The 20570-nt window shown below is 39.0% G+C and overlaps 1 protein-coding gene across 1 annotated transcript in view; it reads right to left on the reverse strand.

Annotated features, from left to right (window-relative positions):
• LOC122817360 (opsin-5-like) overlaps positions 1-20570 on the reverse strand; it is a 356813-nt gene that overhangs the window by 65725 nt on the left and 270518 nt on the right. The window contains exons 3-4 of the mRNA XM_044090562.1: positions 20151-20313; positions 823-950 (exon numbers count right to left, since the gene is read on the reverse strand). Coding sequence (XP_043946497.1) covers positions 823-950; positions 20151-20313 — 291 coding nt within the window. The remainder of the gene's footprint in view (positions 1-822; positions 951-20150; positions 20314-20570) is intronic.

Below are 20570 nucleotides of genomic sequence, written 5' to 3' on the forward strand. Positions count from 1 at the left end.
ACCATTGCCTAGCCATATACATCTTTAAGCAGACAAACTTAAAAGTTCTTGCCACCCTTGTCAAACACTTAATACTGCTCACCTTCCAAATCAAGAAGGCCTTACATGATAAACCATGTTTGTATCTACCCATCCAGTCATCAAGACTAGCTTTAAAGGTAGACAAAGTAATACCTTGTTTGAACTGTGGTGATAACTTATTCCATAGGCTATGAATGCACTGAGTGAGGAACCCATCCCTCCAGTGAGTCTTGTTTATGATTTGATGCAGATTTAGTCCTCTAGTCCACAGGCACTGGTTTTGCAAAAAAAAAAAAATAATAGAGGTCAAATAGGATTGGTACTTTCATGGCTTGAAAAGCTAGATACAGGGATACAGGTGACCTCAAAGCAGCTGATAAGCTACTGGGCATCAGGAACGTGGTGCTAATCTTTCGCTATCACACTCGCACTGTACTGTGACCCCAGACATCCCTGTTGATCCATACTTTTGCATCTAATATGTATTTTCATACTCTTTCCCCTTGAAAAGGAGACCAGTTTATAGGTAACAGATGAATAGGCAGCCTGACTGAGTTTAATGACCTGACTCTGAACTTTAATCCAGATTATCAGTATCATATGTGGAAATTCTTTAGACATGCTAGTGGGCTAGTATGCTAATAACACATACCCAAAATGCATTAATTACTGTGATGTGACATAGGATGGATACTTTACACAATACTCTGTATACACAAGACATAAACTGGATATGTCAGGCATCTGGAAAATGCAGAACCCTTATACTATAAGCACTTACAATAAAAGTACTTGACTTACCATATGCAGGAAAGCAAACTTTCATACAGCAGACAGAACTTAACATGGTCAGGCTGGCAAGGCTGCAGAGCCCAAACAATACGCTACAGAATGCATACCATAAACATGTCATGTAACTGAACAGCCACCTGTAAGAAAACACAACATTTGATTAAGAAACTTTTGATTTTCACTTAACAAAACTTTTTTTTTTTTATCTGGTACATAAATGAAGCAACTTTTCTTATGGCATATATATTTGTGTTTTTACAAATGTTTAGAGGCCAACAGGTAGTGTATTAATTTTAAACATTGCTTCTGCTTTTAAATACCTGTTGATATCACAGGAAAATGTGTAATTTGTAGAAAGAGTGTTTTATTTCAAATATTTTTCAAAACATACAAATTGTATGTAGTTCATGCCATTGGTAAAATACATTCCAACATGAAAATCAGCTGAATTAAACTTGCATTCTGAATTGGTACATACAGAGCAATGCATCCCACAATCTTACATGGGGACTATGCCATCACACCCTCTTCTGTTGTAGTCTGACTTAAAGGTCATTATTATCAGTGAAGCTAGAGTATAGAAACATTCAGCGAACCTTGCTTCAATGAGCTTGCTTCTGGCAAGCAGAACCATCACTACACTAAATGAGTAGCAAGCATCTTCACAGACTTGATGGTAGACATAAGTTATAGGACCCTTGGAAGTGACTGTGATATGCATGAATGTTGTAGGGCTAGACACAGTTTAGTACCGTTTGCTTGCAAAACTCCTTCGAAACAAAGCAGCAAAGGACACCACTGCAGTTAAAATATGAACTATAAACTACAGAACAGTAAACTAAAACTTTGTTTTTCAAAATTATCTCAGTGGTTCATAGGTAGGTACTAGACTATCGGCCCTAGGGCCTAGCCAAAAAGGTACCCCGGCTTTTGCCACCCAAGAAAATTATTTTCCTGTGCCCCTGTTGAGCAGAGCAATAGAAGCGATCCCTGGGGTGAATTTCCTATTTCCCATCCAATCATCAAGATTTTTCTTGAAGAGTGCTAATGAGGAGCTTTGTTTAATATAGATAGGTAGTTTGTTCCAGAGTATGGGAAGTCTCTGGGACAGGAATCTATCCCTCCAGCATGTTCTGTTTATTGTGGTGACAAGGTTTAGGTCCCTAGAGCATGTAGCTTGGTGGGATTGGGATTTCTTTAAGTGGAGCATGTCCAACAGCTCTGGGTTTCACATAGCTTTGTATGTTAGGCAGAGATCGTCTCTGAGTAGGCGATATGCAACAGAGTAAAGCTGGAGTTTTTTTAGATGGTCTGCGTGGGGCATCTGTTTGAGGCCGGTAATCCTCTTTGTGAGGTATTTCTGTGGCCTTTCCAGTTGTTGTAGATGTCTTGTGAGGTACATACCAAAAGGGGCGTTGTACTCTATAATGGGTCTAATGAGTGATGTGAAGAGGGGAACAATGACCTCTTTTTTCCTGGATGAGAAACCTTTTGTGATGAAGTGTCCTCAGTGGAGGAAAGGCATTGGTAATAATACAAGAAATCCAACACTATAAATCTCTCTTTTTCAAAAAAAAAAAAACCTCTTCAATGTGCAATCTAACTCATTAAACATCCATGATTCTCAAGTTAATATCCTACCCACTGTGACAAATATTCATCAAACAAACTCTTTTTACAACCTCACACAGAGCTGCAATGCCAATAAGTTCTTGAAAAACGTAAAACATTTAATTAATTCCCTAAACACCAGACGATCAAAGATTCACAGCTCTCAGTGTACTCATCTAAGCTCCTTTCAAAATTCCTGTCTATTTCAGAAGGCAGTAAGCAGAATTCCCAGATTTATACATCTAGCTCAATGGAGAGAAAAACATTGCATTGCCACATACAAATGTAACTGTTAAACCTTTAAATTTGTTAACAACTCCTACTCTCCTCCACTTAAACACAAGTTACAAATCTACTTCTGGGAATACTCTGGAGCTACAAAGGTCTTTTTCTGCAAAGATGCTGCTATAAATTAATCCTAGTGACAAAACTCTTTCTAAACTTGCCCCTTCAGTCTGTAACACCCTCCCTGTATAATTAAGTCTGCTAGATATTCTGTTCTAGTTCCAAAAGCTGCTAAAATCTCATCTCCATGGACAATCCAATTGTAATTGTTTCAATGACAATGAATAACCACTATACTATCTTCACTTATTTATTTCAACTTTGTAGCTGACCTACAAAAATACCCTTTCTCACCCATTTATTACTTATTGTTATAAACTTCTACAGTTTGATCAGTTCTTCCCACTGTTATTCTCCTGTTCCCATGTTAGGCAGATGCGCATCCTGTTCTCATGCCTCAGTTAAGTTTTACATGTGAACTTTGTTTTGTATCTTTGTTTAACAATTCTACATATATTTGTTAAAAATCTATGTAAATATTTTTGATCTATTATTTATGCACATTGACAGAGAGATGTCAGGATACAGGGCGGCAGATACTATTCCGAAACTGCTGCCTGTGCCAATATACAGCACACCATCAAGGGAGAACATTGGGGAGTGTAATGACTTTGGCTGCAGAGAGGGAGAAGGGTCTCAGGCTTTTAGGAGGCTTAAGGCACCTGGAAAATGGATCAACATTATGTCAGAGCAGGCTCCTTCTTAATCTATTAGTGAGAGCAATGATCATGGCTGGGTTGGAAAGGTACATCTTCATGATTATACCTGTAAGCAAAGAACTAAAGAGGAGGGAATAGTAAAGTAGGAGAACAGGGGAAGGTACTCCGGCTTTAAGCAAGTGTTTAAAACAGATAAGAGAACACAGGGGCAAACAAACAAGGGCGACTCAGAGCACAGATGGGCAGTATTACTATGCAATGCAAAGAGTCTGAAAAGAGAGATCTGACAACTGAAGTGGTGATTTAGGAAGGAAGGGTGGACATTGCTTGTATCAAAAAACACATGGGCCACTGTCAAGACAGGGTAGGGCATAGAGGTACCATGTGACTATCAGTTCTGCTCATGTTAACAAACAAAAGACTTATCAAAAGCATGAATATACAGTATTACTATGGCATTAGTCCTACAAAGACTCTGCATTTCTTTATAAACTGGAGATTTTGACTTGTTCAGTATTGTGGCATAAAAATAGCATTAGCAAAATCTTTTCGTTAAAATTCAAAGTGCAGTTGCTTACTTTTGTTTGAAGTAAGGAGCAAAGTCTAAGCCAGTTCCAGTTGCACTACTGGAAATGGGCACTGTGAGCTAACATCGGGTGGCATGGTGCCGGGACAAATTTTTTTTGGACTAGGCTTGTAAAGGCTCCAGGACCATTAGCCTAGTACACATCTATCAGCCTACAAAATCTCATGGCAATATGTAAAACCTTCTGTGGAGTTGTAACTATACACAGGTTCTAAAAATAGTTCCAGTTGGTGATAGGAGTGCAGCTTTCCTGAAACTTTTTAGTAGTAAAGAAGTTGAGACTAGAGAATAGGTCGGGTAATTAATTATCAGGGCTACAAATAAGAGTTTGAGGGAGAAGCAAAAAAAGAAAAGAGGACTAGGGCAGTGTGGCAAAGAAATGTGACAATTAGGGCAAAAAAGAGAGCCTGCAATATGTGTACATGAGGGGTGGGAAGCTGGAGGAGGCACTGCATAAGAAGGTAACAAGAGGGTAGAAAGAGATGATGACAGAAAAGGTTTAAAGTCATTTAGCAGAGTAATTCTGAAAGGGGAATAAGGGCTTTTATTGGAATATTGCAGAAAGGAGGGGGCTACTCAAGAAGCTGCCCATTGTACTGGTATATAGTCTGAAATAATTACTGGCCGGTGTAGAACTCCCTGAAGTCTAGAACACAGCAAAAGTGATATCTTTCTACAAGGTGAAGCAGGAAGAATCTGGGGCACTGAAGGCCTATTACTCTCACAGCACTAGCAGAGATAGGCATGGAGAAAAACCTGAGGGAAAGGCCTGTTTCTTTCCTAGAATCAGCTATCTGCAGAACAACAACCAGCACAGATTATTGGACAGAATGAAAGTCACAACAAGGGTGGAGTGAATGGTGAAACTTCCCCAAGTGCAATCTATTAAGGTGCACAGTTTTCACTGTAGAGGAAATGTCTATCGATCCTAGCAAGCAGTATTGGTAATCACTTCGCAGCTGCTTAAATGGAAGTCATCCACTGTTCGTGTGTTAGGAAATGCAGCAAGGCACTAGTATAGATGTTTACTACAGTTTAGCAGTTTAACAAAAGTGTTTCACATACTTTAGCAATGAGCCATTACAAAGATACGTAACTCAAGCACAAATGACAGTTAGGCAATGAATTGGGTTCAACATCTCCAAGATTATACCTTTAAACAAAGAATGAAAGAATGAAAGAGGAGAGGATTTTAAAGCACAGGAAGCTGATATACAGATACAGTGCTTGGCCTTTCAGTCCTCAACCACGAAAAGACTTCTTTTGGCTCACAACTTTGGACACTTTTTATATTTTTTTATTTCTTTTGGTGGTCCTCCATCTGGTGGGTGTCAAATGGGGGCATTTTCTGGGGCACCAACTGACCGTGTTCCAGTTGTGGCCAGATGCCTATCTATCAAACCTGTTTTATGACGGAGATGTAGAAATGCTGACAATTAATTACTGGTAGACATGGGGTACCTGAACTTAAACACGATCTTTGAGTTAATACAACATGGGTGGCTGTAACAAAAACTGCAGGTGTTAGGAACTAGAAGTTGGAGCTAGACTAACGAAATGGACCGCAACAAGGATGTGGGTAGGACCCACAGAGTTGTAGTGAGAGGGACAATGTTCTGATAAAGGATGTGATTTGAGGAATACTGCAGGAGTCAATCTTGGGTCTAGTATGAGTTTTCAGTTTGGGCATATCTGAAGGAATGGAAAGCAGAACTAGTTTGTTTATGGATGAAGATAGTTGCAGCAGTGGAGGATGAGGGAAAGAATCTATGGAGGGTCTTGGAAAGACTATCCAGTGGGTAGAAAGATGATATTTGAGGTTTACTGCATACAGCTGCAAAGTACTGCACTCAGTTCAAAACAACTGAGGTGTGAAGTATCAACTGGGGTGGTGCACTTAAAAACAGCAGAGCAGAAAATGAGCTGGAGATACCTATTGTACCTAGACTGGATCACCAAGAACAGAGTTAGACAGTCTCCAGAAGGGGAAAAACTTCAAGGCTTGTCAGCCTTGTCAGACCTTCAGATTTAATCATAGATATGTTCCTGTTAATTGCTATTGTTTTGTCTTCATCTTCTCGGACATTCAAACATTTCCCCACCTTTTTCCGTGCTTATTTTGTGAGGAAAATCTCTCTCTCTGTAAGACAGAGAGACATTGTACTTTGCTCCATTATTTGTGCATTCAACACAACACACATGAGTGTTCTGTTTATAGACACCTCTCCAAATTTACTATAAAGAAGACAAAAGAGAATTTAAGAACACATTTACTGGAACAAGCTCAAGTATTCCAGTGAAGTTTTTATCTCTTCTTCCTCTGTTTCTCTTTTCCAGCAGTGAGTTCACCATTCCATACTAAAGAAGATAAATCTCATCATGTTTTCAATCCTAAATAATCTATCCAAATCTCTGCAGTTGCTTTACCTACTCTTCAAACAAAGCCAGAGTTAGTATAGGGGATCTGTGTAAAAGTTTCAGATACCATTCTCTCTGTCCCTCTCCTTTGGTTCAGTCAGAAGAATTGTAATCAGTTTCTGAATCCAGGCTGGCAAGGATCTTTACCCTGCCCAGCAAGTCTGAAGGCCATCTAGTGCCAGAGTTGCCACCACCCCTATCCCTCATGACAGAGATTATGGCATATTGGCAGTGGCTTTTTTGAAGGCTCATATGAAGTGTTCCAGTGCACAGTCCCCTGCTCCATCAGTCAGAGATAGGGTATCTTTGCCTGCTTTAAATACCCTAAATCTCCACTTTGACATCACTGTTTTGATGTTGGTCCCATGGTCAGTGGCCTCTTCTGGTTTAACATCAATACAAACATTGGCACAAGTATGAATGTTAACCTGTGTGGGGTCAGTGCTGTCCTGGTTCATTGCGATATTTCTGACCTCAGCATCAATGTTATTGATACTATTTCTGCTAGTACCAAAAGTGGTGAGTGGAGATTTTGACACTGATGTTGACTCTACCCAGCCATGGAGCTCTCAGTGCTGAGACTCTTGGTATAGAGTCAGCTCTCAATGACAGCCAACAGGTTTCTTTTCAATGGCTCCCTTGAATGCCATAACGCCATTCAATGCTGGCACTATCTTTAAGGTTGGAGCAGTCTCCTCCTGAACCTTTGGCCCTACAGCCTATTATACAGCAAGTCAGAGAGATTTCATTAACTCTTTAGCTCACCATTATATTTGCTAATAAAATCATCTCTTCCTCATCTTCAGATACCCCCTACCAGTGAACTCAGGAGGGCCCTATTTAAGGGAAAAGACTTAGGCTCCCTAGTGGAGTCTCTGACAGCAGACATGGATGAAGAGTGTGCAGCCTCCTTTGAGCCCATGCTTGAGTAGTACTAAGAAATGATCTGGCAGAGGAGGAATGGCTAACTGATCCAGTATCTTCCCCAAAGAGGACACTTAAGAAGGCTTGTAAGTCTACCCAACAATCCTCATCCTGAAAGATGCTACCAAGGTGGCTTGGGAGAACCCTGGTTTTGTGCTCCCTCTCCATAAGAAGACCAACTACATCCTTCAGTCTCTAAGACAGTGGATTTCTGGTCAGCAATGTTCAAGCCTGATACCCTTGTTTCAGCAGGTGTCCTTAAGAAGGTTGTGACTCCCCAGAGCCCGACTGGCCACCAACCAGACAAGGAGTCTAGGGTAATTTATAGCTGTGGAAAGTGTACATATGTTTCCATACATTTTCATTACAGGTGCTGAATTACTTTTCTCACCTGATAGATCTTAAATGTGATAGGTCTGCAAAAATGCTGGAGATAGGCTGATTAAAGATAAACTTCTCTGTGAGTACGCATCTGCTTCAACAATGATCTATCTTACACTGCACATTCTGTGTAATGTAGCAGAAGGTTTATCCAGAGCTGTGGGAGTCTGCATTGCCATGTGCCAGCATGCATGGTTCTGTTTAACAGATTTTGCTGAGGGCACAAATGTGAGCTTCACAGATGCTGCCTTTCACATTTTCTGCATATCTGGTCCAGAAGTACAAGCTCATCTTAAAAACACGGAGAAGGAGATCAAAACCCTGTGGATGTGAAGTTTCAGTCATATCAAAACTCCTTTTAGGATGTAGAAGAACTAACACCAGATGTAGTTCAGGTGTGGTGCACAGCACAGGAGCCAGTAGCAAAGGTGGATAAAGCCTAGTAACCAGGATAACTTCCAGAATAATTATGGGCCAAAAGCAAGTTCTCAGCATCTGTCAGGGAGCTGTGGCCCACCTATGTGTGGGCTGAGGCTTTGTCTGACCTTCCTTGTCTGTAGGCAATTGGAGTTCATCTGCTTAGCCATCTGTCTGCATGGGAATCCGGCATAACAGACAGGTAGATTAGGACTCTTAAATCCAGAGGTTACAAGACACTCATTATACATAGCCAATTCTATTGCTGACAGTGTTTGCAAGAAAGGGCATACTTCAACCTACTAAGAAAAATAAAGCCATCCAAGAGGTTCCCCTAGAGCAGAGAGGGGCAGGATTTTACCCCAGATTAATTTTAGTGATAAAAGGAAAAAAGAAAAAGAACATCAGATAGTATTAGGGCTAAGTGGCCTAAATAATTTAATTCTTAAGGTAACATTTGCTAAGTTCATAGTGCAGCCAGTTTGTCCTTCCAAGATGTCTATCTCCACATTAAACTTCAAGGTGAATGGACATTATCTGTCTCTGCTAAACATATAAACATTTTAGTGTTGAGTATAGTTCTTTCTACCCTCCAAGACTTCCAGGACTTCTACTAGGAAAGATCACCATCCACTCCCAACAACATGGCAAAGATTTGATACATCAACAAACGGAGACAGCTCAGTCCTATCCCTTGTGCTGAGAAGCTATGGGGCTGTGAGAATAAGCCAGACTGCTTTCTGGAAGCAACCCAAATTGTAGCAGAGATCAATTTTAGGGACAAGGTTATTCTCATAACCCCTTATTGGCCTGAAGAGAATTGATTTCTGCTGCTCCTTCTCCACTTGCTGGAGAATCCCTGGAAATGGCATCCTTCCAGGATGCTACTCCAATCCGTTACATGCTGGACCATCTTTCCGGTGCTGAGTTATTCATTAGTCAAAGTCCACTTTGCAAGCATATCCATTTGTCATGCATATTTCAACTCCTCTTCTTAGGTGTTACAGGTTTATTAAGCCTTCTGAAGAGTACACTCTTCAGTAGGCCTCCCCTACAGGATACTGCTTCACCTTGAGACTTAGTATTTTGATTTCAAGAACTTAACTTTGCCTCCCATTTAATTTGGAACCTCTACTGAACTGAAATAATTTTCCTAGCATCCTTTATTCCATCTGTCAGGAAAATTTCTGAGATGCAGGCATGCTATATTTTAAACCTCTATGTTTGATATACTCTCTGTACTAACCATTTTTTTATGCCAGAAGTTTTTTTAGGAGAATAGCACCACTCAGTATAACCATCTACACCTACTTATGTTTCTCTGCAGTATTTTAACCTTAGAGAGTGTTTTCTTTTCATTGTATTGACATGCAAGTCACCTTGAACTTTTAAACTGAGAGGCCAAAGGCTGTCTGAAAAGATAGATTATTGTATGCCTACTATTCTTAGAAAAGACCTGGTTAGAAAATTTCCAAATGTATCTTATTGTCTGACTTTTTCTAGTTTTTCTACAGTAAATAGAAATAGCCTCCCACTTCTGTGTGGAAGGCTGACTCAGCTAGAGCCATTGCTACTTGCACAGCTTTGTTTTTTCAGGAATGCAACTCTAGATATGATCTGTGCAGCTGCAGTTAGTTGGTCTAGTCTCAACACTTTTGCAAGGCATTTTAAGCTGGATGTGAAGTCCAGGCCCCAGTCTTGAACTGGAGTCACTGTAATAAGTATATATGATAGAAGAATTTGCTTGGGAATTTCCCCTGATGTCATGGAGGATGGACTTTCTCTTACCTGATACATAAGTTATGAACCCACCATAGCAATGGATTTGGAAGAGCAGGTCCATCCACAGCAGTAATTAGGTAAATTGCACCCTAGACCATCCTCCAGACTGGCAGATCCACAACCCAATGTTCTCCAGCAAAGATTCATTTAACCATCCACAATATCATCCAGAACTGCTGAAATTAACTTTGGTACTGCACAAGTGCCTGATTAACCACTGCCAGTCATGCATCCAATAGCTTGCACCCAGGTCATCTGCCCCTTTTATCCCACGCTAGTCATGGACTTGGGTCCATCTATAATGGATCCTCAAAGTTCATTGGTCACAGGGGACTTAGATGTTTGGAATGTACTAGTCAAAATTTCTGCATTATGTAAGAGATGTGTTTATGGACTACCCTAGATAATCTTTTATCTGGTAAAGCATTTATTATTCTTCCTACTAAGACTACACTTACAATGGATGCTTCCTCCTTAGGATGGAGGAGTCACTGCAAAGGTCACATGACACAAGAACTTCGGTATTTTGGAGATGACAGCACTCCTCATTTCTCTCCATGCATTGAAGGAGCTAGGCAGGGTGGCGGGAGCAGAGAGAGGGATTTAAACACATTCAGGGGCAAACTGGTTGGTGCTAACTCCCTGGTGGAGAAAAGAGAGCTTACTGCTTGTACACAGGGGGTGAGTTAGGGGTACTTGGAGGAAGCATCCTTTGTGAAAGTGGGGAGATATCATCCTCCATCAGCCCATTGCACATCTCCTCTACACCTTGCTGGGTGTGTGATAGTAAGGGCAGTAAAAAATAGAAAAAAAAATTCTCAACCCATCCCTCATGGCTGATTGAATAATGGCCCTTTCTGGTCAATCGTCTGTCCAGTGATGGGGATCAAATGAGCCAATTGGCTGGGGGGGGGGCTGAAGATGAAAAGAGTGGTGGTAAAGACAGCAAAAAAAAGTGAACAAGGAACATATATACTGATTGTAAGATTGTGTGATGGGCCAGTGGGTTCCCATATGAAGGAACAGCAGATGAAACAGGGTACATCTGAAACATCTGAAGAGGATTTATCAAAGAAAGATGTTCTGGAACTTTCTGTAGAATACTTGCAGGAAACAAAGAGCAAATATAATGTTCTCAGTCCAGAAGAAAATTATTTAAGGGAAGACCTACTTGATTTAATAGAGATGAATAGACAAATCAAGCCAGATGAAAGAAATCGATTACAGACAATAAATAAAACCCAAAATGTTAGACAATTGGTAAATCAGATAAACACAGTAATCAAAACTATAAAGAGAAATGTGTGTGATATAATATAAATAAATGGAATGTATTACAGTGCAGATAAACCAACAAGTCCACACATTTTTTAAAGTTTACCTCTACTTTTGACACAGACAGAATAGCATACCTAGATGTGGAATTATTCAAGGACAGTAACCAGAACCAGGTTTTAGGCAAAATTCATCGCAAGCCCACTTTTTCCAATTCTTATTTACATTTCGATAGTGAACATCCAGCCTTCCAGAAGAGATCAATAGTAAAAGGCTAATTTGTGAGGGCGGCCAGAATGGTCTCGAGAGATAGTGACTTCCAGGAAGAGTGCCAGTTCATATCAAATTTGTTTTTATGTAGGGGCTACCCTGAGGAGTTGGTTGTGGATTTGTGTTTAGAGGTTAGATCCAAAAGGGAAATGGGCTATTTTCAACCCATTTTGGGTCACTCTTTCTCGGAGAATAGCTACCCCAGGGGTGACAGCCAACTTAGAGGTGTATACCATTGCAGTTTCATTACTACCTTTAGCATGGATGCTAGAGCTATAGTGTCCATCATCCAGAAAAATTGGGGTTTGTTGCCAACTGAACTAACAGGACCCAATAATTTAGGGCCGGCCCTGAAGATTACATTCAGGAGGGGTCTGAATATCAAGAACATGTTAGAAAGGAAAGGTGGCAACATGACTCCAAGAGCTGGCATGTATAAGTGCAATATGTGCAAACATTGTAGATATGTGAGGTCGGGCACATATTTCATGATTAGGGACACCAAGTACCTTATCAAAGGGAGATACAATTGTGCATTGACACACGTGGTGTATCTCGCTTCTTGTTCATCATGCCCAGCTTTTTATGTGGGCAAGACGGACAGGCGATTGAATGAACGCATGTATGAGCATTTATATGCCATGAAGAAGATTAAACTGGAGAATGCCCTAGCAAGTCATGTTTACAATCACCCTGGCCATGATTTTACATTTATGATCATTGACCAGTTGATCTATGTGAATTGGGGGGGGACTGAATCCCTGAAATTAGAAATGAAGGAGCTTATGTGGCAGTTGAGACTCGAAGCCTACCATCATCCTGGCCTCAATGGTATGTTATCTATCAGCTGTGTCCTCAAGCTGAGGAGTTTGGAAAGATGATGCATGGGGGGTATAACATCGGGTGTGATTTGGACATAGGACCAGCTGAGCGATCTTGATATATATTTTATACCATGTTTGGTAGATAGAATGTCTTTTTATTAATATTTGAAATATTATGGCATGCTTTTTATTTATTTTAATGTGTCAGTCTTATTATGCGTATTTGGTTCAAAGTTTTTAAATATTATTAACTTTTGATTGCATTATTTAAGTCCTATGTAAGGAACAGTATTAGTTTTACAGTTGTATATTTTGTATTTTATATCACATACAACTTTTTATATTGTGTGTTTATGGGTTAGGAACATTTTAGTTAGATTGAAGCTACTTGTGCCTGTTCCTTTAAGGTAATTGGAGGGTGTGTTTTATAATAGTCTTTGCTTGCAATGGCTTTAAATGTAGCAGCACTTAAGTGTGAGTTGTTATTTTTCAAAGTCTGAAGAAGTTGGTGAAGTGCGCTGACGAAAAGTAGTATCGTGGTGCTTAATAAAATTGAAGTTGTTTGTTTATTGGCGTCTTGTTTGCTTATCCCTTTGGAATTTAAAAAGACCTGCTTCAGTGAGTTTGGCTATCTGGCTGAGTTTATCTTTGATGAGTTACACCTTTCTGACTGTGCTTATTGGAGGTGTTTAGTTCTGCTGCTTGGAATTAGGAACTGTGTTGGCTTAGTAGCAGCTTGTTGTTTTTACCTTTGACTTCCAGAACAAGTATAAGTGTGTTTGGGTGGCGTTTAGTCCTACTGTTTGGCATCATGAGCTGCGCTGGTTTAGTAGCAGTTTATCTTTTCTTGCCTTTGATCTTCAATAATAGATAAAGTGTTATTACAAAAATGTAGAGTAAAAAAAGAAAGGAAGGGAATAAGTAAAAAAACACCAAAGGAATATTACTTTTAGAAGAATATAGAAAAGGGAACAGATAATCAAAAATATTTAGAAAGATAGACGTGTTCAAAGCAATGCACAGTATCAAAGTAGACCAGCATCTAACATACACAGTTGTTAATAATAAAGTAAAATTATCAGTGCAAACAGAAAAACATAGAAGCTATGCACATAAATATAAATATAAAGGAAAAGTACAAAATAAGCAATTCATTGATAACCCAAAAAGGTTTTCTAGACAACTGAGAAACAAAGCAAAAGGAACAGAGACACAAACAAAAAAAGAAGAAATAGGCACATTTTGGAGAAATATTTATGAAGACCTTGTTGAAGATTACAAAGATGCTGAATGGATAGAACGATTAAAAGAACCAGTAAGGAGTTATAATGTAGAGCATATGAAATGGGATGAAGTTCTGGCCAGAGAAACTGAAACAAAATTAAGAAAAGCTCCTAAATGGAAAGCCTCAGATGCATGCAGTACCTTACTGATGGCTAAAGGTATGAACATCATTACACAAATATTTAGCCCTGAGCAAGAATTATTTATGTGCACATTGTGAGCAGGCACCAAGTTGGTTAACAACAGGAAAAAATATACTCTGCTTTAAGAGTGAACCAGCAAGCCATCCTGAAAAAGTATAGAGCAGTAAATTTCCTCCTGACAATGGACACTGGAATGGATGCAGACAGAGTTTATAGTTATTTAGAAATAAATTCAATTATGGCAATAGAACAAAAGGGTGACAAAAGAAAGTCATATGGAGCAAAGGATAATTTGTTACTAAATAAAGCCATTGTAATGAATTGTGGAAAGGGGAAGAGCCAAAATAGGGCATGGATAAATTACAAAAAAAAAAACAAAAAACATTTGACAGCATCCCACATTCATGAATAAAAGATTTCTTACAGATGTATAAGATACATACTAATCATGTGGCAAACAGTTGGAGATGAGCCATGACAAAAGGCAAATTATTATGCCAGAGATAAAAAGTGAAAGTGAGATATTCTAGGGTGATTATTTGTTTCTGCTGCTGTTCTGTCTTGGCCTTAACTCACTGAGTAGTTTACTTAACAAATTAGGCTATGGTTGCAATGTGGTTTGCAGAAACCAACCTTGTTTAAAGACTTCTCATCTACATTTTTATGGATGACTTAAAACTGTATAGTTTATCAGATAAGGAGGTGAAAGCATGTCTACAAATGGTTAAAACTTTCTCACATGAGCTAAGAATGTCATTTGGTCTTAATGAATGTGTTAAAGCAGGAATGTTGCAGTACCAAGAAAATATCAGTCTTGGACAGGAATGTGATATAAAGGAACTTGAGCAGGAGGAAGTGTATAAATATTTGGGAAGAGATGAATGATTGGCAATAAAACATAAATAAATGAGAATAAGACTAAGAAAGGAACAATTCAGAAGACTAAAACTAATAATAATGAAAACTACTTGACATCTACGAATAAAGTCCAAGCTATAAATCAATTTGCTTTTCCTTACATTTACTCTGAAGGAGATATGGATCTCCTCAAAACTATTTATGTGCATAGATGTGCAATTGTGAGAGTGCATGCATATTTGCTGACTTCACCAGATCCAAACATAGTGAAAGTTTTAAAACATGAGGAGAAGTCCAAGATGACATATTTGCTTAGTTCAGCAGAAGCATTTCAGTATAAAGTAAGAATGTAAATCAAACCAGAAAGACAAAAATGGAAACAGCAGTAAATATAGTGATAAGTGCAAAGATATCCTTGAGCAACCTCATGTTGACCACAATTTGACACAGGAATGGTTAAGGAGAGGTGAAGTGAAACCATACAATGAAAGGCTAATAATGGCAGTCCAGGACAGTGGACTAAAACTTGCCAATCTTACAAAATTCACTGAAAAGGTGGGAGAAGAGACCAATGCATGTTGTGTAAAAAAATAGAAACAGTTACATATTTTCTTGCTGGGTGTGATACACTCATGACAGAGCAGAGGGCCTGTACACTGAAAAGTACAATAATGTGGCTTGACTGTTGCATTGTGGATTGCACAGACAACACTATAAAAGTACCTGGGAAACATGAAACAATAAGCATTATAAAGAGTGATGATGTTTATATCACAGTGGATCGACCATTACCAACAGTTCAAAAATAAATGTGAGAAAACCAGATATAATATTTCATGAAAATAAGACAAAAGTAGCATTGCAATTCTTACATTAGGAAAAACACACTCATAAAATATCAGGATTCGGAAGCAGAAATGAGGAGAATGTTGAAGAAAGATACCGAGACAGTTCCAATAGGAGACGGAGCATAAAAAATTTATAGTTGTACTTAGATATGCTACTAATACATGTAACCTCATATGAATTACAGAAGGAGGTAATTCTGGGAACATTATGGGTGATGAGAAGAGCATTCTTAGCTAACATCAAAGATGGAAACAATACTAATTTCATGAACTCTAATCATACCCTAACTTAGGAATAGGCTAAATTCCTGTCATGGCATTGCAAACCCAAAGAACTTGAAGAAATTAAACCGGATGACCAATCTAATGCAGCTAAATAGGAAGCAATGAGTCTACCTTTGTCCTGCAGGAAGTAGTACAGTATTTAAGACCATAAGGCTCATTTGCCTTATCATAAAACATTATGGGATAATTGGATTAGGAACTGGTAGAACATTAAAATGAAGGCATCTGGCTGTTAGTGAGTACAGGTTTAAGAACCAAGCAATTTTCATTTTGGGGGCTGGGCCTGCTATTAGAGATATCTAACGTATTAGGCTAAAAGCAGAGTTATATTGCATGAGCTTGAGACTATGTGTTTGAAGTAATTTCAGGTTAAAGTCACCCAGTACTATTTAACTATTTTAAAGATCAAGTATGAAAATGTTTCCAGTAGGGATGTGAAATCTATAAGTGAGGCAGAGAATCTCATATATGCTGAGTAAACAACAGTTGTGTTGGTCTTGACCAACTTAAGCTTGACAAAGATCCATTTAGGTGCAAAGCCATCATGAAAACCTTATTGATTCAATCAGGTGACATGTAAAATAATTTTTATAAACAGCTTAGAGCTACTTTCTATCCTATGTCCATGTTTGCCACCTGTAACAGTTTTGTAATGATTTTTAGTAGCTGAGTGAGTCGGATCTGTTGGATTAAATAGGCCTTTATTGAAGTGATAGCAGAGAAGGCCTTCAGTTATGACTTATAGATACTTATAAACCAAGAAAGCAGAAGGAGCTGCATCAGTTACTGAAGTGAGAGCCCAGGTATAGGAAGAGTTTGGTGAAGCCAGAGAAAATGATCTTCAGACGACTTCAAAGAACACCTGTAAAACCATCTAATGACTCATGGACTTCAGGTAAGATTGTTTGCAAGCTTTTATAAGCAAGTGTGGCAAAATGCTGCCCTCAGCTGGAGATATTATTGAGTGGTGGAAGGAACACGTTAATTCCTGAATCCACCAGACATGCCTTCCTCTGAGGAAGGAGTGCCAGAAGCAGATGATGGTAGTTGGAATGGATCCATTTCTGTTGATTAGGTCTCCAAAACAGCTCACTTTGTCATGGGTGTGGGAGGGAATGATGCTCATGTAGAAATGCTGAATGTAGTAGATGTCATTCAGATGTCATGATTAACACACCACTTAAATACGATGTGGAAGGCTGGGGTAGTACCACTGGACTGACAAAGTAGAAAAAGCGTTCTAGAGATCATGTTCTTTAGTCTCCCTATGGGAAAGTCTATACCAGGCACTTGAAAGGAGATTCTTCAAAGTTGACCCTCTGTTTTAGGGGCAGCAATGTAGATTCTAACCAATCTCTGGACAGTGAACCAAATCTTTCAGAATGCACAGATGTTGGAGACCATATGAATTGTCAATATCTGTACCAAATAAATGGCTGGGGAATATACCATAACAATTGTCAGAATCCAGAAAAAAGCTTTAATACAGCTTAAAAGAAAACAAATGTCTCCTGCAGCTTGACTTCAGCCCACAAATTCCTTTAGAGTTTGCATATACCTCACAATATCTTGTGAGAGGTGCTACAACAATGCAGGGTCCCTGAATCACTGCTCCATGGCATTCATTTCCTGTACTTAAGGAGCACGAGCTGTGTCCACATTCACAGCATTAAATCAAACACATTTAAGGTGGGTGTAGGTCTCCCCTAAAGGAGTACCACCCCTGCTGTTAATGATTCTTATGTATAGGATATCAAGGTACAACCATTATCTGCAGAATATCCCATCTGGGTTTATGAGGGTTGCATGTTTGTTGTAAGTAGCTGATGTTCTCTTTGCCACAACTGTCTGTGCCTTCCAGCAAGCAGTGGCATATGAAGCAGTTAGGATGAAAATCAACACCGCAAAATCAGAGGTCAATGACTTACTCTTTTCAGGTGAGGGGGTGCAGATACATCAAGTGGATGAGCTTATGTATCTTTCCGTCCTGTTCAGAAGTGTGGGTAGAGGGGTTCAGAATATTTACAACCACCTGGTGGTTGCAGCAGCATGGTAATGACACAGGTTTTGTACTATGCATGATAGCAAAGTCAGGGCTGAGTTACTGGATAAAACTTTCAGTTTATCTGGGAATCTGGGCCATCATCCCTCATATTTGGTTGTGAAAGCACAGATACAAATAGCAGAAATTAGGCTGTTTTTTCCAAGGTCCCTGGACTTTCCTTCTGTGACAGGGTTAGAAGTTCAGTAACCTGGGTGGACCCTAGAGTACAGCTGCTGCTTCTCTGCCTTGAAAGGAGGCAGTTCAGGTGGTATGGGCACCTTCTGAGGACACCCAATGGGCACATCCCACAGGAAGTGTGTCAAGCATGATCTACTGGGAGGAAGCCCTAGGGCAAATCCAGGATTCATAAAAATTATAACTCTCAGATTATGTGGGAATACCTGGGGATCCCACACAGTTGAAGGTTGTTTTTGGAGATAAGAAAATGTATTTTGTTCAGTTTGCTGCCATAAGCAGCCTAGGAAATGGATCAATGTAACAAATGAGATATGGAACACATACTGCTATGGATCCCAGAGCTTTGTACCACGACTGTGAAGAGTTAAATATGGTGCAAAATGCATGATGTGTAGATCACAAACAGTTCCCATGGCTAGAGAGTAACTCAGAAATGGATGTATATGTAGTTGGAGCCAGCACAAAAAGGCCTATACTAGTACTCAAGTTCCGGTAAGGCAGTGCTATTTTTATCTTTACATCATAATCGGTTTCTCAAAGTTCTTTACCATTATGTATCCTCCACTTCCTTACCTTAAATGAAGCTTTGCATTTTACTTTTTCCTATCCTGTTTTGCCAGTGCCCAGTCTTCAAACAGATAACTTCCACTGGTATCTTATTCCATTATATCACAGTCTGACAAAAAGTCATAAAACCACTATGAGAGAATATTATTTAATTAAAAAAAACCCTCAATAGCAGAAACAAGAATTCAGCAGAAATACACTTTAATCAGATTAATTGAACTAACTGAAATGAAATTGAATCTAACAATGGTACCACTATTTCCCCAGATAGTCACACCAAACTGCTAGGGTTATCATAGACAACAATCTCAAATTTGACCTACAGGTCAACAAAACCATACAGACCATCAATAAGAAGCTTGGATCACTGTATAGAAACAAGACATTTTTAACCCCACTGGCTAGGACTGCTATCGCTCGATCAAACCTACTCTCTACTCTTTTATATGCCTCGCCTGTACTCTCAAACCTCAACAAATCCGAACTAGGTAAGCTGTCCCATAGCTACAATCATATTGCCAGATTCGCCACTGGCTTCATCTATAGAACCCACCACTGCCAGAACCTTAAACAACTAGAGTGGCTAGAACTGCCCAGCTTAATTCAATTCAATCAACTCTTAATAGCACACAAAATTTTGTACCACCCTGAGGATACCCCCTCACTTAAAAATATTATTAAGCCATATAGCAACCTAAGATCTCTATGGTCAGCCGATAAACTACTGGTCCAAACCCACAAAGCTAATAACTCTGCTGGTGAATCCCTGTTTGTCAACTTCATTGGCAAAACCTGGAATTCGTTGCCAAACTATATAACCCTACAATCCTCCAAAAGTCTCTTCAAAAAAACCTCAGACAGTATCTCAAAGTGAATTGGCTATGCCCATGTACCAACCCTGATTAAGTTATAAACTAAAAGCATATTTTGCAATTATCATAACTTGTAACTACATCACCAAGCTCTGCTCTGTCCATGAGAATTGTGAGTCCCTACTAGGGAACACTACTAACCCATTGTATATAATCACTTTGTTTTTATAATTGCTTGCTAACGTCTGTGTAATCTATGTAAGTTTGTCTATGTGGAGCTTTTGTCCCCGGGCCTCCTCTGAAAATGGACATGTATCCAGTCAGACTATCCCAGTAAACAAATGTAAAATAAAATAAATAAATAATAAATAAGTGCATGAGACATTTGCACACTTCTGCAAAAGAGTGGTGGGATACAGGGTGCTGACCCCTGTCATGCCAGTGGAATTTTTACATAATTCATCAATTTTATCTTCTGATATATATATTTTTTAATATAAAGAACATTTGATTAATTGTCTTTCACTGAGTATGTGGGTATTTCACTCATCTAAAATTCCACAAAGCTTGTGTTTGTCAAGATTCTAGGCATGCTTGATTTTTAAAATAGAAAATAACAGATCCAAGGTTTTAAGAAATATAGCATACATTTTAATGAGCTGTGTTGGCTGCTTTCCAGGCTGACTCTGGGCTAACCCTCACTTAAACACTAACTGTCATTACTTAATGCAGAAAAAGAACAAAGCACCAATAAATTCATTTACCTTTAAATGTCCTTTTAGTTTAAATCCAGGAAAATCAATTACCTGTGTGCAAATAATGATGGAATAACCAGTGGAAACAAAGTCAAAGTCATGCCAAGGTCACTGACTGCAAGATTCACAATGAAGAATTCAGCTGGTTTCAGTAAGGATCTTCTGCGGTACGCCACAAATAACAGAAAAGTGTTTCCAAAGATTGATAATAAACCTGCAGAATAGGAATGTTTTACATAAATTCTCTTTAACAGGATTTTTACAAAGTAGCTTCATGATAAAAGGCTACTGCTATCATAGCTTAGAGAATATTTTATTTTGTTTTTTAGAGGTTTAAAAAAATACATAGCTCTTTGTGACTGTCATCTCTTATATTTGAACAAAACTGTTTGGCTGATGCCACATAACTTTACCCCTGTTGATAAAATCATACTAATCATCGACAACAAACCTTGGAGTCATAACAGAAAG

The sequence above is a fragment of the Protopterus annectens genome, chromosome 12.part0 (assembly GCF_019279795.1).
Source record: "Protopterus annectens isolate FY-2018-M chromosome 12.part0, PAN1.0, whole genome shotgun sequence".
Taxonomy (NCBI): Eukaryota; Metazoa; Chordata; order Ceratodontiformes; family Protopteridae; genus Protopterus; species Protopterus annectens.